The sequence below is a fragment of the Tachysurus fulvidraco genome, chromosome 18 (genome assembly GCF_022655615.1).
Source record: "Tachysurus fulvidraco isolate hzauxx_2018 chromosome 18, HZAU_PFXX_2.0, whole genome shotgun sequence".
NCBI classification, from domain to species: domain Eukaryota; kingdom Metazoa; phylum Chordata; class Actinopteri; order Siluriformes; family Bagridae; genus Tachysurus; species Tachysurus fulvidraco.
The window spans coordinates 5,182,491-5,206,885 of record NC_062535.1 but is presented as its reverse complement, the minus strand read 5'-3'; the positions used below and the strand labels follow the sequence as shown (position 1 = coordinate 5,206,885).

Below are 24,395 nucleotides of genomic sequence, written 5' to 3'. Positions count from 1 at the left end.
ATTTATATAATTCTTTCTTGTTCATTGTTCTTTCTTTAATCCTACATTTCTTTCTTTCTTTCCTTTTGTTATACAATCCCCAATTCCGTCAATAATTTTCAACGCTGCTGACCCTGCCCAGCCCATTTTTGTTCCTTCTTTCCTTTCCACAATCTTTTTTTTTTTAATCCCTGAAAAGGTTTTGAAATTTCATCTCAAAATCAGTTTGTTTGCAGTACAGGTCATCATCAGTGTGTGGAAAATGTGGTGTTTGATGTTGGGTGTGTGTTCAACAGAGTGATGTAAATCAGTCATATGATTCTTGTGGTTTAGCCAGTTTCCACTTCACATGTGTTCAAAAAGCAGGAGAAATAAAGAGATAAAAACCAAGTAAAAAAACAATTGAAGGGAAACAAGGAACTATGCCTCAAAGGCTTTGTGGTAAAATTATTGTTCATTAATACACTTGTTTACAGTGTAGAAGAAGAGTTTGACTCTTGAAGCCCGCTTGTCTATTGTACTGGCCATTTCATGATTCACAGTTTCAGTACCTTCTGAGCTGATCATGGCTCCTTCCTGTTCCTGCTGAAGGTTATTGAAAGTCAAGTTATTAACACCAAGTCAATTAACATAAAAAAATAGCAGCTTAAAGGGTTGGTCTAATTTGTGTTCCAACAAACAGCAATGATTAGTATAACAAGTGCCATGCAAAACAACAACACAACTAATGAATTTTATCTCAAAAATATTTTTGTGGACGTATTAATGAAAGAGTCTAGATTCCAACCAAAGTTCCCAGATTTCTGGACAGGTGGCTGGGCTTCTGAAACTATTCAAATCATTCTCAAATGCAAATTTTTCTTTTGCTCAAGAAAACATGCCTTGTAGCTGGGCTTCTACCATTGGTGTTGAGGTTCCCCATGTACTCAAAGTTTTTACCTTAGTTCTCAGGTTTTCTGAAAATTTTGCGCAGTTCAAAATATTCCAGGGTTCTTGGTAAATTCTACATCTAGACATCTAGCTCATGATCCGAGCTCTAAATTTTCTGTCAAGATTTTAGTTCCTAGCGCTAGAGTCCATAGTACATACTTGGCAGCTACATATTGGACACTGTTCCTAGATCTAAAAAAATTTTCAATTACATACGTAGTTCCTAGCTCTAGAGTCTATAATCCCTAGTGCTAGATTCTGTGTTGAGTTCAATAATTCCAAGCTCTATTATCAGCATTGAGCACCTAGAGCTACAGTCCCTTTCAAGTGTATAGTTTCCTACTTTAGAGCCTGTGTAAATAGTGTAGCACCATAAGCTCTAGATACTGAGACATGCCAAATAGTCCCAAGCTGGTAAAGTCGAGTGAAGCTTGGAGTTTCTAGCTTTAGTGTCAGATTCTGTAGTTAAATTCAAGAGCACTGATTCTGGATATGGAGTCCAAGTCAGGAGAGTCCATAGCCCTAAACTCTCAGTTGATTCCACAGTCATAATCTGTACAATCTGAATACAGATAATAGAGAAAAGGCCAAATTCTCTAAGTTCCTGCAGCAAAAACATGTTTATAGAAATGGGTTCAAAAGTTTAAATCTCAAACTCTTAATGAGATTATGGCCAGTTACTCTGGTGGAGGCTGTGTGTGTTCTACCTACACAGAACCCTAGACGGAAGTGTTCCAAGTAGAAACTTTTGATGAAGCCAAGAAATAGGAACTACCCCAAGGACCCTTTTTAGGACCTGTTTGCACTAAACGAAGAAATCATCCAACAGGATTAGACATCAGTTGTTCTCCAGTCTTGTGATTCTCCATTTTCTCAGCTCCATGATCCAGTTAGTTAATGAGTGCAAGTTAATTAGGAGACAGAGGAGCCACTCCACTGAGAGGGAGAGAAAATCCGTTAAGAGTTAATCACTTAATGTCCCAATTGCCCAATTCAATTACACCGAGCGCGCTCTGTTCCAACACAGGCGATGTTAATGAAACACAGCCGCTCTGACTGGGAGAGTGAAAGAGGAACAATAAGGAATCGAGTCATTAGCGCCACTCTTTTCATAACGATACAAGATCTCATTTTATGTCTCTCTAACACACACAGTGATCAAACAAATGAAGTGTGGTATTCATTATGTTTGTCAGCAGGTCATCCTCATCAGAATCTGAATGAAAGCAGGATCTTTTTTCCCTCACAAGACGTGAAGGAGGATGTGTTGTGGTGAGCTTTACAACAATTGTACTTTTTTTCAATTAAATAGTTAATTGATGGTTAGAATGAATGTGTGGGAATTCACAGCTCCATAGACCAATCAGGAGCTGTCATTTTAAGGGGGAGGGGGTTTCCATACTTGCTAGTCAAAGAAGAATGAGTGTATGTCTGATTGTGAGCACAGCCACACTGATTCAGATGTATTCTGCTAATTTTATTTGCTATGCTCATCAGTGCATCCTTTTGTACAGCTCACACTTCAGAAATACATTCTTAATTACTGGATTTAGTGTATGTTTGTGTGGCTGAAATTACAGGGGGAAAAAAAGCTGTTTTCTGTAAAGTTTGTTGCTAGTGCGAGATTGTGTGGGTGGATTTAGGAGTCAGTCTGGTGTTACAGACAGCCATTATAATCTCACACATACACAGAGAAAGAAAGCGAGAGCAAGATAAAGTGCATGAGACAGAGAGAGAGAGAGAGTGAGCAAGAGAGAGAACCTTAAGCCTGAAAGACAAATCCTTCTCTCTCAGTCCTTCTTTCTGACATCCATCTCTCTTTTTGTCTCTTTCCAGTTCTCATGGTGAAAGAATGCTCTGTTTTTGAACCCTGTTATTTTGCGTGAGGAGAAGTGCAGCTCCTGACCGAGGTTACCAACTGTGTTTTTGTGTATGTGTGTGAGAGACTGAGCAAGTCAATGTCGGAACTCTTGCAAAAGATGAGGATGAGACTATAGTGCACACCATGGTAAAATCTAGTAAAATCTCCTACCACAAACAATGAACATTCACCTGAACTCCAGGCTCATAGTAAACAAGACTTTATAAACACTTTCTCTACAACTGTTTGTTTTTCCCAATTATAGAGTATTGTATAGTTCTGAGCTCTAGATCCATGCAAAGTAAGCACACAGTTCCTACGTAGTCTTTAGCTCTATATTCTTGGTCAAGAATATACTTCCTAGCTCTAGAATCCATGTCGAGTACATACTTGGTGGTTCTAGATGCTATGCTAAGAACATTTCTCTAGGGTCAATGTTGAGTACAATGTTGGTCCTCCATCTAGAATCTGTCAACTACATTGTTCCTAGTTGTAGCTTATTTGTCAGGTACATCTAGATTCTGTGTTCAGTACATCTACAATCTGTTGAAAGCACACAGTTTTAGATCCAGAGATAGCGCATGATCCAAGTGCTAGTTTTTTTTTCAAGAACGTAATTCCTAGCACTAGAGTCCATGTCGAGAAAATACTTGGTAGCTAGGCATGGAATACATTGTTCCTACATTTACAATTTGTTTCAAATACATATGTAGTTCCTAGCTCTAGTTTCTTTCAACAACATACAGTAGTTCCTAGATCTGGGTCCATACTTGGTAGTCCGAGATGCTGATCTAGAGTGTGTTGACTATGTAGTTCCTAGCTCTAGAGTCTATAATCCCTAGCACTAGATTGTGTGTTGAATACATGAGTTCCAAGCTCTGTAATCAACACTGGGCATTTAGATCTACAGTCCCTCTCAAGTGCAGAGTTACTTGGCTTTAGAGCCTGTCAAGTACATAGTATAGCATCATAAGCTCTAGAATCTGGGATATACCAGATTGTCTCAAACTGTTAAAGTCAAAGTGAAGTCTAGAATTTCTAGCTTTTGTATCTGATTCAAATTCAAAATCTCAAGCAAGTGTTCGAGTCAGGTTCTGCTTTACTGTATCTAGAGCCTGAGCTGAGCCCAGACTCCTAAGACTTACATAGTCAAATGCACTGATTCTAGATTTGGAGTACAGATCAGCAGAGTCTATAGCCCTAAATTTCCTAATCTGTACACATATTTACTAAATATAGTAAAGTGTATAGCTCGGTGTATAGTTCAGAGATATGGCTATACAGCAGGTCCAGACTCCAGAAAGGGATTTGGCTTTTGGATGAGCTGGGTTTTTTTTTTTTTTTTTTTAGCTATGCAGCATTCTTTAGTCCATTTTTATAGTGTGCCATACAGTCTGAGAAACCACATAAGCCTGTTTGAGAGTGAAGTAGTCCACAAAATCATCTGATGAGAGAGTGTTTGATGGCATGAACATGCAGTTTGCACAGTGCTAAACTGGAAGCCATACTTGTTAGCTTCATTAGCCTTGTGGCTCACATAGGCTTTAAATACAGATTCACTTCTGTGGGAAATTCCCATCTGTAAGAAATTCTCTTAGGAACATGGGACATTGGTCTCTCTTTTTCTTTCTCTCTCCCACACACGCATATAAAAAGACCTGCTGACTTTTCCATATCCTGCCACAAAAAAAGTAATTAGTCTAAAATGTGAGACAAAGAGACACATACATAAATAAAGCCAGATGCAGCCAGTAAGACTTAATCAAAAGGAAAGCAGGGTGGCACATTAATGTATCAGTCATGCATGTAATGTGCTATTTATCAATATTCAAGAGGATTGTCTTTAGGCCCATCAGTGCACTACTTAACTTTGTGTCCACAGACTATAGAAATGGACAATATAAACATCCTGATAGAAATGGAGCACTCATTGTCCCTTTTCCTGCTTGTGAAGAACAGGATTAGCAATATTAGCATTATGTGATGAGTAGAGTTGGTATTGTAGGGTTAGACAATTATTAATAAGTATACAAAACAACATGTCGTTGAATCTCTGAATGCTAATATATTAAAAAAAAACAAAAAAACATGAGATACTGTGATTTAGCTACATTTTTTTTTTTAAATTTAGCATTTGGTATCACCCATAACGTATGAACAGATTTATTTAGAAATTGAGATTTTAAGGCACCTAGTAAATGCCTCAGCAATAAAGTACACTACTGTGAAAATAAAAGGACACTGCTAACCCACTCTGTTTATGTTTACTGTCACCTTTTCTTTTGCATTCTGTCAGTCCATGGAAACCAAAATGATTATTGTGTCTCACCTGCTGTGTTTCGGCTGCTAAAAGCCTTTTCTATCTGACTGGCTGAGTTCCAAATCAAATGTCCTTCTGGATACCAAAACAGAATACCATAAAATCTTTGTGGAAACATGGACAACCTGTCACTGCAACTGAACTGAAAGTGTAATGCTTGTCTCATAGTTAGCAGTTGTGTTTGTTTTGTTTGGATTTGAGTTCAATCTGTGAATTAGAAGCAACACAAGTTGACATTTAAGTGGTTAATGTGTTTCTAGCTAACATGAAAAAGCGGGTACAAGCTAAGCTCGCTAATATATCAGAGTTGATATGGCTAGCTAGCACGTAGTGTGTATTTTATTTAGCAATGTAACAACTTTGTATGTAAAAACAACTTTGTATGTGAAAACAATTGTCAGGAACTCTGTATCTACCATTAGCATCAACTTATACTACTTTTCACATCACATTGTGAAAACTGAAAGAAGGTTATTCATATTTAATCTTCCTGAAAACACTATACCTTCACCTTGTACTCTGTACTCAACTTGTAACCATTTCCGGGTTGAAATTAATTAGCTAATTAAGATACCTCACAGTTTATATAGCTTATTTATCTAACTAAATCACTAGTTGCCAACTTACTAGCACCTGATGCAATAACTCTCCTTAGCTAATCTACAGTATATAGCAAAGCTGCACCGATGTTTACTAAAGCCCCTTAGAGAAAGTGCAAGTGTGAGAGTCATGTTGGACGCACGAGTCCCGGATGAGCTCGTGAGCTTGTTTGTCTAATAGGTAATTAAACATGCTTCATTTGTCCTCATGAGCTAAATGCTAAACAATAAACCATAGCTGAGTGCCAACTGAAGTTAAAATCAACTAACGGTGCAAAACCACATGTTGAGACAGATACAGAAATAAAAGAATATAGCGCATTAGAGATGTAAAAAGAGAAACACAGTTATACATTTACATTTTCAGCATTTGGCAGAGCGACCTACATTATCTAATTTTTTATAAAAATGTGCAATTGAGGGTTTAAGGGCCTTGTTCAGGGGCCCAACAGTTACAGCTTCGTGGCCTGGCTTCGAACTCACAACCTTCCGATCGGCAGCTCAATACCTTAACCACTAGGTTGCCACACACAGAGGTATAGAGAAACAGATATAGAAGTATAGGCGGTAAGACACAATATGAAATATGTAGAGAACCGTGTGCACAAATACACCAAAAAAGATAGACGAAAAAAAATTAAGAGACAAATCTGCTGATTTTAAGAGTGAGACTGGTAGAGATAAGGAGACAGAGAAGGAAACAGATAGAGGGAGACAGAATGGCCTTTGGGTGGTAAATTACAGGTTCGTTGTTTTTTTTTTAAGAGGACATTTGATTTGAGGTTAAAAGGAATGCACAACAAATGTGTGGGTGTTTACAGTCACAGAAACATCTCATCATGAGCCATTAGCCTCCCAGAATGCAACTTAAATGTCTTAAATTACCACCAATGGGCCCTGTAATACACACATCACCAGGGACTAACGTCACACAATCACACACAAGAAAAAAGCAGAGAAACACAAACCTTCAGGTGAAACAGTACGACCAATATCCTGAACATTCCACTTGAAAAGTCCTCAACAAGTTGTTTTTGATGATTTAAGATGGTTCATGAGCTACAAGAAACCCTTTCAGACCTGATTAAGCCAACCACAGTTTGGTCCACCCTCTTCTAATGTCAGTCCGATTAAAATCAAACCAATCAAGCTGAGACCTAGCTTGAGGCAAGCCTAATAGAAAGGGTTCTCAGATGGTCTTTTCTCACTCACCTTGAACAATGGCAATATTTTGTGTGATGAGAAGCTTCAGGTTGAAGCTGAAGGTCTGCAAAAGATTCTGCATGTCCTGATGCACTGCTGTCTGGTACCGCTCCTCCACCACCCTTGTACAGCAGGTCACACTGTTGCTCAGACACACCTGAAGATCCGATCCTGTCGGAACTGAAATAAGAAATTTATAAGAAAAACACTGACCAGCTCTCTCTATAGTTTAGTTTACTGAACTTGAGAGTGAATCAAGATCTAAATCAGGCTTGTGTGTACATATGTGTAGTTTGCTCTTAAGAAGGTGCATAATGCAATACACATCCTTAGCAAATCTGAATGCATGACTCAAAAGAAGGTTCAAAAGAAGTGTGTACATGATGTTTTAAGATCATGTCCTAGCTATACAGTCTGAATGAAGTCCATAGTACTTCTGGAGTCCTAAACAGGTCCAGATACTGTAATATGATTTGGATCTTTATCCCTAAGCCATAGAATCAAGTTTAGTATCCCAAGCTGCAGAGTCCAAATTCAGTCTATGATTTATAAATCTCAGGTTAGCCCCAAGAACATTGTCCATCACTGCAAAAGGACCAACAGATAAGCATTATTAAACAGATAGTACGCCACCATTAAAAGGGGATCTATGCTGACCCATACAACAAGCTTTCCTTTCAGAAAGAATCAAAAGAACATACGAAGAGCTCTTTTCTGTACAGCATAAAAGCATTCAATCAGGAGAACATCTTGTTCCTGCAGATTTCTTTGAACGATACCATCGAAGATAGCAACAACTTCATACACAACACACTCGTACACTTGATACCGGCACACACTTCTCTACATGCAGGTCAGCTACGGGTTTAAACACGAACTGGCACACGTGTGTACTTGAAACAACAACAAAAAATTCTGCACCAGTCAATTGTTTACCTTCTTTAAAGAGGTTTTCTTTTGCTAAATATGAATGGGGTCATGTTTTTGTAGATCATCACATAGCGTCACTTTGTGGTTTTCAAATTAAATCATTTTCTTGATAATCATCTCCTCCTTGTCTCCTACTCATCCAGATAATATGAAATGATGGGCCTCGGGCAAGGTTTTCTCTCCTGTTGAACCTCCACCCAAATGTTTCAGATTCAGGCAGATTTATTTTACAAAGCGTCACTTCGACACTGTGCTTACAAGACCAGACATGCAGTGGGAAAAATGCAAACATGCTCAGGGATACAGAGAACACATTTGTTGTGAAATCACCTTTTGTAATCCATCTGATATTCAATCTGCATCTTGAGAACATCTAAAATTCAGGGTCATGTTTGATATGAATGTCTGTAAAACAGAGAACTAACCCCGGTCATGACCCTACCCTGTTAACCTTGAAGAATCAAAACTGTACTTTAGTATACTGCCCCAGTAGACAAATTTCTCACACTGGTGTCCCTTTGGGCAATTTGTCTTTTCATTGCAGCTATGACAAGTAACCAAACCCCTGATCATATCAACACCCAAGTCCCCCATACCGCATTCCAGTTGGTGCATACATTTACGGCATTTGGCAGATGCCTTTATTCAGAGTGGCTTATATTTCTCATTTATACAACTGAGCAGTTAAGGTTTAAGGGCCTTGCTTGAGGGCCCAGCAGTGGCAGCTTGGTGAAACTGGGATTCAAACTTAAAACCTTCACATCAGGAGTCCAACACCTTAACCACAGTAGATCAACAGTGCAAACACTATTTAGTTTTTTATAACTCTCTAATCAATTCTGTAATACACCCCAAAAACAGTTCAAAATCAGTGTCATTGGTTAGTAAGATAGCTAGCCATTCTCCAACTGAATGTACCACCAAATCAGTGAATCGCAAAATGCCTACCCTCATTTTGAAATAGTCACTTGTAACACGACTGCGTACGTGTCGTGCTTGCTGTCGGACGGAAACTAAATGGTGCCAAACACAGACATGAAGCACTGCTTATCTAATCCTGGAGAGATGGCAGGATAAAACGGGTCAGATGGGAAAACAACCCACTCCTAAACTTCCCAAAGGTAAAGGAATTTACTGATTAAATCTTCATACTCTCACAAATAGGCTCTAAATGTAACTTGCAATGTAAGAGACACCTCAAAGTGGAAAAAGCAGAAAATACAAATCAATAAACAACAAAATTACGGGGTTCTAATTATCGGTACACTTAGCTACTGAAAGAAGCTGAGCTGCTGATAGGTTGGCCATTACTGTGTGTCATGACATAAGCTGATAGCTTAAATTTTAATTGTGAAATATTCATCCAGTGTGTCTTATTGGGTAGACACTATAGTTTAATATGTGTAACACTGTCCCATGTATGTGTGTGGATTATAATGTTGTCCCACTGTACCTGTCCTAGGTGTGTTTGTATTATAATTTTGTCCTTTTCCTATCCCAGGTGTGTGTAGAATATAATGCTGTCCCCACTGTACCTGTTCGAGGTTTGTTCAGCACACCAGTTGTTGTGTCGATCTGCTGTAGCTGCAAAAGTTTGCGTACTCTATCGCAGTTCATGGAGTTTTGTTGTGTTCTGTCAGAGAGAGCAACATGACACAAACACACAAACCACCACCAGCTCGCCATTTTAAGTGTTCAGAGAGACTGCAGGTGTGATCCACTCACAGGTGATCTTCCAAATACTGCACAGGATCAGAGGAAAAACCACATTAAGGCTCAGGATAACTCCAGTGAGACTTTCACTATGTCACTCTTCATTTAGCTTTAGACCATTTTCAGAAGCAGCACATTAAACCATTAATATTCAATAAATCTTTAAAAACACGACTCATGAATCCTTTAATAAACAAACATTTAAATAATACATTTAAATAGATTCTTGAAGGTGATTCATTAAATCGAAACAGTTCTCAAAAAATAACAAATGATTCTATAAATCTTCATAATTGACTCAAACATATCACAAAAACACCATTATCCTAAATGAATCGTATTAAACCTCAGTAAATTCACTAAACATCTAAATATTAAAATGACAAATTTAACCTACAAATGATTCATTAGACATCAGAAATTATAGTAAGCCTTAAAAAGCAAGACAGAGCCTTCAAAATCTTCTAAGTCATTAAATCTTTTTGTTTAAGTGCACCTCAAAAATGCTTTATTTCAACTCGTAAATCTCTAGTACCCACTTTAGAGCTCAGAAAATATCTGAACTGCAAATGAACCATTTTCAAACACTTTGAAATAATAGCTGTTTTACAATGTGATCATTTTAACTTTATTTAAACCTGAATAAACAACAACTAATTTTTACTCCAAAATCACTTCCTTAATTTCTAACATCATAAAGCTCACAATGAAATTTTTATGAATAACTCATAAACAAAAAACAAACAAACAAACAAACAAAAAAAAACACATAAAAAGCTGCTTTAAGCGCTTGGAAATCACAAGATTTAATCCTACTTTAATACAAAAAAAACATCAAAAATTCAATCAAATCTTAGAAGTTTAAATATCAGCAAACCTTGCTGGAGTCTCAGGAATGTTTCGCAAAATCACAGCAGAGTTTTACTACTAAAGGACAGAAAATCAGGACTATACCTCAGCTCATGTGCATTAAGTCTCACAAAGTGCAGAAACAACCAACTCTCACACAGAGCTTTACTGGAGCTGTCAAAGCAACATGGGCGGTGTCCAGGAATTGTATCCGCCTCCTCCAGCTCCTCCACACCTTCTCTCAGTGACATCATTTCATTCACACGAACACACACACACACACACACACACACACACACACACACACACTCTAACTACAGTGTAGTTCAGGGCCTCCAGCACATACACAAAGCTTTGAACACTGCTCTTTTCTAAAATCAGTCACTGATCCTGTATAAAAAAGTAAATAGATTATAAAAGTTCACTCAGAGTCTCTCTCTGTAATCCTCTGTGCTGTAACGAGCCTTAATCAGCTGCTGCTTCTTAAATCAAGGGTCATTAAATCTCTTAGTGCAGCTGTTCAACTTCCTAAAGACCACCGCGGCCCCTAGTGGACAGAAGAGAAAGTACAGAAGAGAAAGAAACGGCCCAGTAGAGAAAGAAGGAGACAAAGGTAAAGAAAAGAAAAGAAAAAAGAAAAGAAAGGGGGGAATAAAGTACAAAAAGAGAAAGGATGAAAGGAAAAGGTGGAAAGAAAAAGAACAGAAAATGATTTGGGGAACATTAGGTGGGGGAAAGCAAGGAAAGAAATTACATAAAGCTAAAGGAAGTAATGAAAGAAATTACATAAGGCTAAAGGAAGTAAGGAAAGAAGTACTTGTATGGGAAGAAGCAAGGAAGGAAAAACAGGGAGGCAGCAAGAAAGGAAAGAAAGTAAGTTATTACATACTTATGAAGGATTTAAAGAAAGTAGGTAAAGAAAGGACGAGTAAGTAAAGAAGAAAGCAAGGAAGGACAGAAATGGAGAATTTAAAGCAGAGTAGAAATGGAACAAGAAAAAGAAGAGAGGGGAAAAAAGAGAAAATAGACAAGAGAATTGAAAGAGTTTGAATGTGCATTGAATCAGACAAGCTGGATTGTTCAGAAAGACCCTTAATAAGGGTACACTTGATTTGAAACACAGCTGTTTAAATGCAGCTTCTGAGATCTGTGGTTGGGACCAGATTATGTTTTATTGTACTGATTTAAAGCGAAAAGTTGTTTGGATGATGAATAAACCTTCTTCCAGAGTGTGTATAAATGTTGATCATCCAAACCTTACATACACAAGTCCCTTTATTTACAGGTGTGCTTTTGGAACACAGCCAATAAGCCATCCAAGTGTTTGGTACTGTTCAAAAGGTCAGCAGTTTATTAGGTTCAATTTGGAACATACAGTTTTATTCTTTTATAATCCCTTCAGGTGTTGAGTCTTTTAAGTTTGTGTAAAAGCAGCAAAATCATGTTTTGGTGATATGATTTTCCCCCTTAGAAAACTTCCTGAATTGACAATAACAAGCAATTGCTACCAGAGAAGACAATTACTTTTATACAGTATATGTACTCATGAAACCCTTCATGTAAATGGACAAGGGCTTTGACTGACTGACTGTTGTGGGGTCTCACAATGCTTCTCACCCAAATTTACTAAAAATCACCAAATAAACTGCAAACACCTCTGAATAATAGATCCTGGAGATAGTGACTGCCTGAGGATTGTTATTTTGTCACTGAACATATTGCACAGTGATCAAAGGTTGAGCCACCGGCAGAGAGCAAAAAACTATTCACTGGCCCTCAAAACATTTCAGAATGAAAGATAAAGCTTGATTTGGAACACAACCAGTCAAGTACCCAAAGATTCATTAAAAAAAAAATTCATTATGCATCATTATTGGAAATCCATTTTATTTTGCATTATAATTAAACAGCGTTACACATCAACACACGTTTTTAATGATCCCGTTCATACGGATGAGATTACCGTTACACAGCTGGCCAAACAGTGTGGTGCTGGGATCTCCACACTCCTGTACAGGCCGGGACAAGTGCAATACGTCTGCACACGCACACACACAGCATTGTCACCGATCCCGACCTGCACAGCAAGGGGATGACGAGGACGGAGCCGACCCACCGTCCTCCGGGTCTCGAGCAGCCACTGCCACACTCAGTTTTGCATGGATTTGCACAGCGAACAACAAGTCAGGCAGAATGCAAACCAGCAAAACTGAGTGAGGGACAGTGCAGTTAGGACAAGGACAGAGCCAGCAGCACGACGAAGACAATCAACCAAACGGAACAGAATACCCAAAATGCACTGGTGTGGATGAGGGTATTGCTACAGTGGAGACAGTACAAACTGAGGAGAAAAGCAGAGGAAGAACAAAATGCATGTGAAAAAGAAAAAAAGTCAGGAAAAGGTGAGATTAGAAGAAAAACAAAATGGGTACAGGAAGAAAAGTACAGAAGGTAGAAAGGAGAATGTAAATGAGCAAATAAAGGACACAAATAAAAAGGTAAAGACAGAAAATGGGTTTGATGAAGGGAAGACAAAAAACAAAGCATACTAACCAATGAAAAATGGTAAAAAGACAGGGAAAAGAGACAAGAGGGCAAAGAATGAGAGATTAAACAAAACAAAAGAATAGAACGAAATAAGAGAACAAGAAGCTGAATAGAGATGGGATGGTGGGACTAGAGAGAAAATGTGTGAGAAAATAAAGGCAAAAATTAAAAAAAAAGAGACAGAGTTAAAATGCCCCTTTAATAAGACATTAAGGGGGAAAGGAGGAAAGAAAACAGGAAAGAATAAAAGGAGGGATGTGGAGAGGAAGATGGGAAAACTAAAAGAATGAAAGACTAGTGAGGGGACAGGAAGGAAGGAGACCAGAGATGAGCGATGGGTCGAAGAGAGAAAGACAAGAACACTTTCCAGAGAAAGGAAAGAGTTTCAGAACAAGCAGACAGATGGCAGTGAATGGTGTGACGGTATCATGGTTTATGTACACAGGTGTGGTTTAGGACTGATGTTCAGCATCATCCTCTCTGGAAACAGGAAGTGATGTGGTACTGGAGGAAGCGAGGCTTTGAAGCTGGGAGTACTTTAAGTGCTCACACTGCAGTAGATTGCTCACACACTACCTGCACTATAAGCACTTTAGCACTGCTTGAGCTCATTTGATGAATCGGACAGCAGGACGGAGAAGCAGGCCGCCGTCAGTTTTGCATAGATTTGCACAACTCAAGTTTTCTTGTGGTGCAACTATGCAAAACTAGCCGAGAACTGCACCAGAGGCAGGGGGTCGCGGTGGTCGGGGAAACAGCGCTCACCTTGAAGATAGTCACGGCACCTCGTGCCAGAAGGAGCACTTAGGGCAGTAGGTGCTAGTCTACTTCACTATCTGCACTAAATGCACCTTAGCACAAAGACGTGCGAGTGCGCACACTTGTTTCCATGCTGTAGTGAGGATGTAAGAAGTCACCACGGCCTGCACATTGCTAGAAGTGCCTCCACTGCAGTAGGTATTTCATATTACTACCTGCACTGTAAGCACTTTGGCAACACACAAGCACACAGCCAGTGGGGTGGTAGCACTTCAACTCTGAGGAACCTCGGATCAGACCTGAAGATTAAACAGACGAGAGAGAGAGAGAGAGAGAGAGAGAGAGAACAATTAGTGGGTTATGTTCCAAACACGTGCTTCAGACTCACAGGAAATAGCTACATGGTGTTTATCACGTGCTACGGAAATCATGAATTAGAGTTTTTGTCTGTCATGTGTTTGAATGAACAGCAATCATTTAGTCTAAACATTCATTTACGATCTATAAAAAAGAAGCTCTCAGTAAGCACGAGTAAGCGGACCGCGCTATGCATTGGAATATCACGCATGCGCAGTTTGTGCACACATGAAAACCCCCTCACGCATGCGCGGTCACCCATCCCCCGCATGATAAACGGTAACATGGCGCCGGTGAGCTCGCTAGCCGAACCATTAGCGTGAATGTTAGTCCACGTTGTTTAAACCTGCTCAGTTGCAACGACGTATCACACCAACTACATTAAAAATATTTATGAAATGTTCGCAGCGATCAGACGAAACCGGAAGTTTAAACTTTAAACCCGTGTTGTTGCCATAGCTTTGTGCTAATGCTAACTAGCTAACGGCTAGCGTGTTACGAAGCAAGCAGGCACGCTAAGCACAACAGCTGCAGGGGGGAGAAAATGGACGGTGAATTAAATACATTAAATAGATATGTAGTCCGAAATAAAATAGTGTACCGAAGGATTAAGGATTGTAATTTGCATTACTTGTATTGAGACTAAACGGACTAACGCTGATTAGTTAAGAGTCCTGAACACACTGACGACAAAACGAGCAGCGACCCGAGTCTCACAGCACAAGTTTTATTTCACAAAAACACCCCAAACGTACGGCTTGACCCGTTTTAAGTATGTATTAAAATCAAAGATTGATTATGGATTGGTGTTTTTAATCCAACGCGCCACTGTGGCGTTGCCTAGCACTGGTTGCTAAGCTGCTGCGGTGGTGTTGAAGCGCGCGGCCTACGGAAGCTGGTGTCCACGCGCTGCTTGCTGTTCCTCCTGTTCACCGCGCGCGCTTTGTTCTGATAACAATAAACGCGCACAAAGAGCTTTTAAAATGGTGAAATCAGCCTCATTACGTCCCCCAATCTCCGAAGTTCGGTTTGCGCGAGACGTACCGGAGCTCAGAGCGAGTTTAAGTGAAAGGGTTCGGTGCAGGTTTTTCAAATCTCCCCCCATGATGTTCTCATGGAGGAGCAGGAGGGCGACCATGCGCCACTCTTTACTACACTGTTTATCAGCCATAGTTGCGTTTTATACACCGCTGCGTGCTAACCAAATGTCCCGCAGCACTTCAAATCAATACGACTCGCGATTTATATTTTAGAAAATAACGTGACAAAAGATCCTTGTGCGTTGAAAATAAGAAACACGCACGCGACAACAGGTTCCCTGTGAATAAGGCAGAGTAAAGCCACCATGTTCAACACACTTACCCCCATTTAGTCCCGCAGTTTGGCCCCAAAATGTACCAAACTGCACCGCAAACTTTTCCATACAGCCGCCCGGAGAGAGCAGCGTGTGCCAGCGAGCCGAACCGCACCGGAAATATTCACCCAAACCAGATTGTAGGTCGTAGTAAAACTGCGAAAGTGGCGCGAAGGAAAATCTGCGTAAACCATGTGCTGAATGAAGGGCGGATCCCGCGATATACACCCAGCCCCCGGCTCATTAACATAAACACTACTTCCGGCCGGCCGTAAATAACAACCCTACAGTCTCGTCCTGAAAGCCTTTTTTTGGCGCCCTTGTCTGAGCCTGCACATGATTTCATAACTGTTGTTACTGTAAACACACAACTTCCGGTGAATTTATCCAAACTGCAGTTCCCTCATTATAATATTAATAATATTAACCGTTACTAGTATCAATCGCATCATTTGATATGTGCATAAATATATTTCTATTAACATAAACACATAACAAGCAGAAATATGGTGTATGTTGAATGGGTATGTTTAATCACACACTCATAATCACACACTCATTATAATCACACACTCACTAATAATCACACACTCATTATAATCACACACTCACTATAATCACACACTCACTATAATCACACACCCATTATAATCACACACTCACTATAATCACACACTCACTATAATCACACACCCATTATAATCACACACCCATTATAATCACACACTCACTAATAATCACACACTCATTATAATCACACACTCACTATAATCACACACTCACTATAATCACACACTCACTATAATCACACACTCATTATAATCACACACTCATTATAATCACACACTCACTATAATCACACACTCACTATAATCACACACCCATTATAATCACACACTCACTATAATCACACACCCATTATAATCACACACCCATTATAATCACACACTCACTATAATCACACACTCACTATAATCACACACTCACTATAATCACACACTCACTATAATCACACACTCACTATAATCACACACCCATTATAATCACACACTCACTATAATCACACACCCATTATAATCACACACTCACTATAATCACACACTCACTATAATCACATACTTATTGTAAACACACACTCACTATAATCACACACTTATTATTTATATTATTGTCATGATTAAACACACTTGTTATGATTAACACACTCACTCATTATAACCACACACTTATTAGAAACACACATTTATTTTTTAATTTAAATTTTTTTTTTTTTTTTTACAAATACCAATTTTTTTCTTTCTTTATATTTTTATTCTTTACTTAATCTGCCAGTTCCTTTTATTCTCTTACTTCTATCTTGTTTTGCGGTCTCATTTTTGCTCCCCTTCTTTTTTCTTATTCAAATTCCTTTAACTGTTCTTTCTTTCTTTCTTTCTTTCTTTCTTTCTTTCTTTCTTTCTTTCTTTCTTTCTTTCTTTCTTTCTTTCTTTCAAAAGGAGGAAAAATCCAGAAAAGCAATAAGCAAATTGATCTATTTTATTTATTTTAATCTTTTTAGTTGTGTTTTTTGTCCTTTTTCAGATATACTGTAACTTCTTGTAAGGGCTAAAAATGCTGTTTTCTTTTAAACAAACATGTATGAAATAATGTCAACTTTTAGCTGTTTTCCTTCATTTCGTCTTTACTTATCTGACTGAATAAATCTGGCTGTGTAACCTACTACATGCTGTGTGCCAGAAGATTCAAGGTCATTTTTATATGAGCGCACTTCTTATTTTTGTTGCATATTGAAGTACAATCACAGTACATACTACACAGAACCATTTGATTGGACCTTAAAGACTGAAAATAAAGCTAGATTCTGTATTGTATCTACTGAGAGAAAAGTTGTTTTGTGTTTGTTTTGTTTGTTTGTTTATTGGTTGGGGTCATATTTATATTGCTAAGTTTCACCATTTAATGTTGATATAGCTATATTGCTTCAAATAGATCAGAATATCCAGAAAACTTCAACTTATACTCTTAGGAGCATTATTAATGATGTTTTTTGTAGTGCTGCTGTGCAGAACTGACAACTGATGATGTCATAAGGGTGGTTCCATCAGCTGACCAATCAGCAGCTTTGTTTCAACTCACACTCTGAAGATCACCTTTTTTGTTTTATGCTTTCATTCTATTTTATTTTTACCTTCTCTTTTTTCTTTCTACTTCCTTCCTTTCTTTTTCCCCTCAATAACTCAACCAATTTCTTGTGTTCTTTTATCCATTTTCTGCATGTCTCATCCCTTTCTTTCTTCATTGCTTCCCTGCATCTTCTTTCTACAGACCTTCTCACTGTTCTTCTTTTCTTTATATCCTTTTTTCTTAATTCCCCCATTTTCCCCCCATTTCTCATTTTACTGATTTTCTTTCTTTTCCATTCTTTTCTACAAAATGTACTTCTTTCCTTTGCCAGTTTCTTTCAATATTTTTCTCTCTACCTTATTTGTTTGCCTTCTTTCCTTTCTTCAACCTGTCATCTTTCTTTTCCTCATCTTTTTGTTTCTTTCTTTGTCATCCTTTTTTTAATTGTTGTTCTCTTCCTCCTCCTCCTTCTGTTTCCTTTTTTTCTTAATCTTTTTCTTCTTGTTTGCTTCCATTTTTTCTTTCTTCACTCCCTCACAAAGAAGTTCTTCCTTTTCTTGCATCAATCTCACCATAATTTTTTGTCTTTATTTCTTATCCCTATATATTTGACTTTTTTCTTTCCTTTTCTTTCTTCAAAAATCTTTTTTGTACCAGTTTCTTTTGTCTCTTTTCCTGTTCTAAATGTATTCCTTTTCTTTATTCATTCATTTCTTTCTAATCCTTCTACCCCTCAAGCAGTTGTTTTTGTTTCTTTATATTCTGTCTGTCTTCTTTCATAAGTACTTTTTTCCCTTTAATGTTAACTTTAGCCGTTTGAGTGTGTGTTCCGGCTCTCTCCACCCCACCATGCTCATACAGGTGGATCTCCTGCTCTTCAGTTCCAGTGCTTGATCACTGGTTTGGAACACGTTCCCAGCCCCCCACCACTGACCAGTCACACAAAAGAGTTTAATCCCATCTCAGAGCAGGGGGCAGGAGGGCACGACTCTCTTACCACACACACACACACACACACACACACACACACACACACACACACACACACACACACACACACACACACACACACACACACACACACAATTTATGGACAGAGGAAACAAAAGGCGGCCATTTTAGAGGTGTTAAGGTGGCAAGTGTGTTACTTGCATGAAGTCTCTCTCTCTCTCTCTCTCTCTCTCTCTCACACACACACACACACACACAGATGTACACAAATATGCAGAACAGAAGCATATGGATAGGACATATCTCTCTCCACTAATTACTAATTTTTCTTTTCTTTTTTTTATTACAGTTTTCCTCCCTTCCTCCCTCTTTTTCCATTTCATTCTTCCCATTCCCTTTCTTTCTATCAATCTATGATCTTCCCCTTTCCCTTCATCTTTGGAATACCCCTCTTCACCCCAACCCCCAAAGTTTTTCCCTCAGGCGTTTCTTACTTTCTACCCCCACTTGTCCTTTTCTATATCTTCGTCTCTTCCTCTTTCCTTCTATTTCTCTTGCTTTACATACTCCCCTAAAAACTTTCCCCTGCTACTTGTTTTCCAACTATCATCTTTTCCCTTTCTCTCCTTGTCAATATCCATCTCTCTGACATTTCAGATTTGTTTCTCTCTCTCTCTCTCTCTCTCTCTCTCTCTCTCTCGGTTTAAAATGGCTGAACTCCTCCCACATTTTAGGGTTAGTGAAGGGGGAGGTGTGTGTGTCTGTTTGTTCATTCTTTTAAAAGCAAGGCTACAGATTGTCCTTGTATGTAACCTCGGGTCTTTCACATGTTCACCTCTCCGTCCCCCATTCATCTGCTCATCTGTTCATCTTTTTTAAACAACAACAACAAAAAAACTTTGAGCATTTTAACTTGATCATTTTCTGTAAAAATTCACAAGCAAAAACAGGAAGGAAAAGAAAGTAAAAAGGAAAATAATGAAGAAATCAAGTAAAAATTAAATTTAAGAAAAATGGAGAAGCTAAACTAGGTATGATTATATATAGGGAATGGGGAAGATGGGAAAACAGAGAAGGAAAGATTCAATGTCAAAAGGGATAGCCTACAGTGGAAAAGGAGGAAAACATGAAAGTATAAAAATAATGAAGCTGAGTAAGAAAAAACAAAGGAAAGGATATGGAAATTAATGAAGATAGTAGATCGGGAAAATAAATCGACAATCAAAAGAAGTATGGACGAGGTTAAATGAAAATAAGAAAAAAGAGGAAAACTTTTAAAAAGAATTAAATGGAGAAGGAACTGAAGGAAAACAAAGAATAAAAAAAATGAAAGGAAAGGAAATAGTAAATAATTGAAATAGAAACAGAGAAAATATTAAAAGAAATAACCCATTTTACTTACTTTACTAAACAGAAAACATCACTCAGGAAACACTTGTTATTTTCAGTTTGGTTAAAATTTAATTAACATTGATACTTGAAGCAAATTGATGTTAGTTTATAATGTTATCTGGATGATGCTAATTTACATGTTTAAAAACAAACATGTAAATCATGAAATTATTACTATGTAAAATAAATAGTAAACATTTATTTATTTTTAGCAGGATCAAACAGAATTTTACCTCAGAATCAACGCTAATTTTTTCAACAGCTTGTTTTTTTTTTCCTGTCAAAAATTTATCATTAGTATTAAAGCAAACAATGAGGCTATAAAATGTTAAAATGTGTTGGTTTTAATAGAATGAAAATAAAACTGAATCTTGAAATGATTTATACTTAGCATAATGTTTTGGTTTTTAACGTTCTAAAGTTGCAGCATAATGATCAAATGAACATAAAAATAAACATCTTTACTAAATCTGTTTTCATTGTTTATTATTCATTACTTTTTTCATTTAGCAGTTAACTGAATTAAAAATGCATTTCTTTAATCTCTTTAGCATTTTAAAACTATTTTAAAATATGAACATTTGGAAAATAACTAACAAACTAAATAACAAGTAAAACAGCCACACAGTAACACAAACAACTCTGTTATATATATATATATTTAATATATATATATTTATTAATATATTTATATATTTATATATATATTGTATATATATATATATATATATATATATATATATATATATATATTTTTTTTTTTAATCAGTTTGTGAAATTAAAAGGTTCTGATCTCTGAAACCTGTCTACAAAAGTGTTAAACAATGTGAAAAAAAAATTACAAAATTTTACAAAAATTGTTCTAACCAAAATAACAACTATTTCTCTGCAGTGCAACAAGAATAACAAGTTGGTCAACTAGTTAGCAGTGACGTCACATCCTCTAAAGTGAATCGTTAGTCTGTGGCGTGAAATAAGATATGAAGGCACCTGAGTGCTGCCACCTGGTGGTTCACTTATTCGCTGCAATCGACTTCATTTATGTAAAGCTAGAGAAAATATAGTCACAAAAAACAACAAAAGTTGACTATAATTAAATATTATACAGTTGAACACGGGCAGTTGGATAAAAAATGCACTTTACTGTTTGCAACTGGAGATTTTTATTTATTTTAACAAGATACCAAGAGACGTTTTAACATAATTATAATTAAGTATAATTGTGAGATTTAAAAACAAGGGAGGAAACACAAAAAGGGGCAAATATGTACAAACTTGTTGATTGCAATTTATTTTAGGCTATTCATTTTTACATTTCCACCTATTCGGCACAAAATGTTTTAATTACACTATGTACGAGGTTAGCTTTATTAGCTAGACCAGACAGACATGCTAGCACTAGCTAAGCTACATGGAGCAAGCTACCATCATTAGCTTCTATAGAGACGAGTGCAAAGCAGAAAAATAAAGTTCTGTTAATTTTTTTCAGCAGAAATTTGGTATTGGTATTTATATAATAAAATAATATTATCGCTATTTATTATCTCATTGCAGTTTTCTCATTCTAATGTATAATAATAATAATAATAATAATAATAATAATAATAATAATAATAATAATAATAATAATACTAGAAATGTCGGTTTGCTCCACCATGTGGTGATCTGCTGTATTTACATCTTAAATTATATCGTTTATTATTTAGTCAGTAAGTATTTTTCTGGAGCTGTTTTCTAGCCATATAAATACTCATCATTCTAAGCTGATTAGTTGTACACACTATGTGGTTTGTTTAATTGTTTGCATAGAGAAAATGAGAAAAAAACAAAAACAAAGATACAGACTCAGTAAATACTGTACATGAACAGATGAGAAGGAGTATTTAAGATAATTCCAGCACTAAAGGTTTGCATACACATTATATATTCCACTAGTTTACTGTTATAGGTGATAGACACATAGATTATACTGTAGCACAAAAGAAATCACTCTTCTGCCATCTTGTGCTACAGCACAGAATTACAACAGCCTGCATTTATGAATCACATTTAATACGACAGAACAATAAACAGAAGCATTTCAATTCAATTTACTGAGTCGATTCTTTTAGTAAATCCAACCTAAACCTAATTCCTAACTGTTAAATCTGATTAACAGTTATGTGGGGGAGATATAAAACTTTCAAAATGTGCTATATAAAAATATCCATTTATCTATAAACAGTTTTAAGGAGATTCTATCAAGTATTAAAAACACTACCTCAAAATGGTAATGGTGAACCAATGATGGTCTATACACAAATTGGCCAATTGTGTCATTTATTGTTATTTACTATGTCATTTATTAGCAACAGAAGTCAAATGGTCTTCTTTCAGACAGAAAATGTAAGCAAATTCAAAGCAGTTGATATTAGTGTGTTAGACTCTATAGTGTTTTGTTTGTGTGTGTGTGTGTGTGTGTGTGTGTGTGTGTGTGTGTGTGTGTGTGTGTGTGTGTGTGAGAGAGAGAGAGAGAGAGAGAGAGAGAGAGAGAGAGAGAGAGAGAGAGAGAGAGAGAGAGAGAATGTTACAATTTGTTAGGATCAGAATTATGCTAATAATTACTAAGAATGGGTCATACAGTGTGTAGATTCTGCCCTAGAATTCGATACATGTGGTGCTATGAACTGAGTAAAATGATTCTAAAAAAACAACATTGCTTAATAGTGGTGTACGATTCATAAACAAACCCTTCTTATGAACAGATTTATGCAATGATTTCATACCAAATTCTGTATGTGAATTTAAGACTACGACTCAAGGGTCAGCCAGAAGTGTAGTATCATTCCACCACTAGAGGGCATTTATATTTAAACTACCATGAATGTAGAATTAAGTTCTTGAATTTTAAGGAAAAACTGATTTAATTCAATTCACTTTATTTGCAGACCTGCCAACCTTTACGCATTTTGTGTAGTCAAAGTACGCTGATACGATTTGTCACTTCAAAATACGCATTGTAAAAAACCATTGATGCCTTTGAGTACAACTGTCTGTGCATTTGCGCACCAGGCAATGCGCCTATGGGTGTAACCGCATTGGGCAGCAACCTGGGAAAATAATAATTCGACCAATCATAGCGCCAGTTTAAACCTCTTCAACGCTACAAGCGGAGAGCCGTCAAAACGAATGTGGTTTTCATCTGTCTCTGTCCGTCTTCAATTCTTCTTACCGTGACTGTTTTTCACAAGTGAGGACTTAACGTTTCAAAGGTAAATGGCCAGAATTGTGAATTTCATCCATTTTTTAATAAGCCTGCCGAACCACAGGCGTCGTTAGACTCCTTTACTGGGGCATGTGCCCAAGTGTCCGGTGTTGTGCCGCAAGTTTAAGTTTTACGCACAGACCAAGTTTTACTTTATCTGCCAGTATTTATATAGGAAACGTAAGTCATGCCTGTCAACGCATTGCCGTCGTACTTTAACGGAAAAGACAAACTGGCGCGAGCACGCAGAAATCAATATCCGCGAGCATCTGTGTATCCCTTTTTATAGCACGCAGTCATGCTATAACATGACGGAACTAATGTCATTTTTTAAATATCAATCGTATTCTGACTCGATTGTTACTGGCTCCTGTAGATCACATCTGATGGACATCAGATTTTTTTGTGAAAAGCAGGGAAATAGAAGCAGAAAGTAGAAATGATGAGGGAGGTATTATTATATAATCAGCCAGTCAAAACCATAGTGAAGTCTAGAGTCTTGCATTATTGCTGAGAAAATTAACACATGTATGTGTTGTCAAATGTTTAGTTCATTAGATCTAATTTATGGCAATACATAAAGAGTTGTTAAAATAGTTTTTATGTTGCCTTTTCAATAAAAGAGTTCTTCATGGTCTACTTGTATGTTGAATAACTAGATATGGTGGTGAGTGAGAACTATGTGCTAAGTAAAAAGTTGTGATGAGTAAGCATGTGAACATAATCAACACTGACCAGCAAATGTGCCTGACCTCACGCCGTGTCGCTGCCGTTAGCTACTCAAAATTTTTTTCCAAGGTTGGCAGGTCTGTATTTGTATAGTGATTTTAACAATTCACAATTGTCTCAAAACAGCTTTACAGAAGTATTGGAACAGAATAAAAAAAAAAAAACAAGTTACTATATATCTCTAACATCTATCCCAAACGAGCAAGCCGGAGGTGACGGTGGCAAGGAAAAACTCCCTGAAATGTTATGTGGAAGAAACCTGGAGAGGAACCAGACTCAGAAGTGAACATCATCCTCATTTGTGTGACACTAGACAGTGAATAATGTAAATGTTAATAACGTATTTTCTACAACAGTTTATAATAATGCAACTGAGAGCTCCTGAGGAATACAGACCCAACACTAATTCCTTCCTACCAAAGTCTTCAAATGATTGCTGATGAAGACCAGTCCATACAACTGACTGAAGCAACAATGGTTCAAAGATGGCATGACCGTCTCCTGATATCTCCATCTACAACAATCCAATGAGTCACTGGTTTACCATGCAGATC

General features: G+C 37.4%; 1 protein-coding gene and 2 long non-coding RNA genes across 7 annotated transcripts in view; 1 reads left to right on the top strand and 2 right to left on the bottom strand.

The window, feature by feature from the left end:
- The window catches only part of gpc5a (glypican 5a), a 74,130-nt gene extending 63,176 nt beyond the window's left edge, over nt 1-10,954 (bottom strand). For 2 of the 5 annotated variants that reach the window (XM_047803673.1, XM_047803674.1), the window contains exons 1-3: nt 10,413-10,953; nt 9,358-9,564; nt 6,902-7,072 (exon numbers count right to left, since the gene is read on the bottom strand). In XM_047803673.1, coding sequence (XP_047659629.1) covers nt 6,902-7,072; nt 9,358-9,508 — 322 coding nt within the window. In that variant the 5' untranslated portion in view covers nt 9,509-9,564; nt 10,413-10,953. Of the gene's footprint in view, nt 1-6,901; nt 7,073-9,357; nt 9,565-10,412 lie in introns of all 5 variants that reach the window. The other 3 variants (XR_007138524.1, XM_027156588.2, XM_027156589.2) reach the window with 3 other exon arrangements.
- On the top strand, nt 1,623-3,000 carry LOC113649026. Its single transcript, XR_003442053.2, has 2 exons — nt 1,623-2,181; nt 2,746-3,000. It is a non-coding gene; the product is annotated as an uncharacterized LOC113649026 (long non-coding RNA).
- Nucleotides 10,955-12,254: 1,300 nt separating the features above from the next.
- On the bottom strand, nt 12,255-15,965 carry LOC113648756. The gene is made up of 2 exons (XR_003442014.2): nt 15,410-15,965; nt 12,255-13,989 (listed from the first exon to the last, which is right to left on the bottom strand). It is a non-coding gene; the product is annotated as an uncharacterized LOC113648756 (long non-coding RNA).
- Between the last annotated feature and the right edge of the window lie 8,430 nt (nt 15,966-24,395).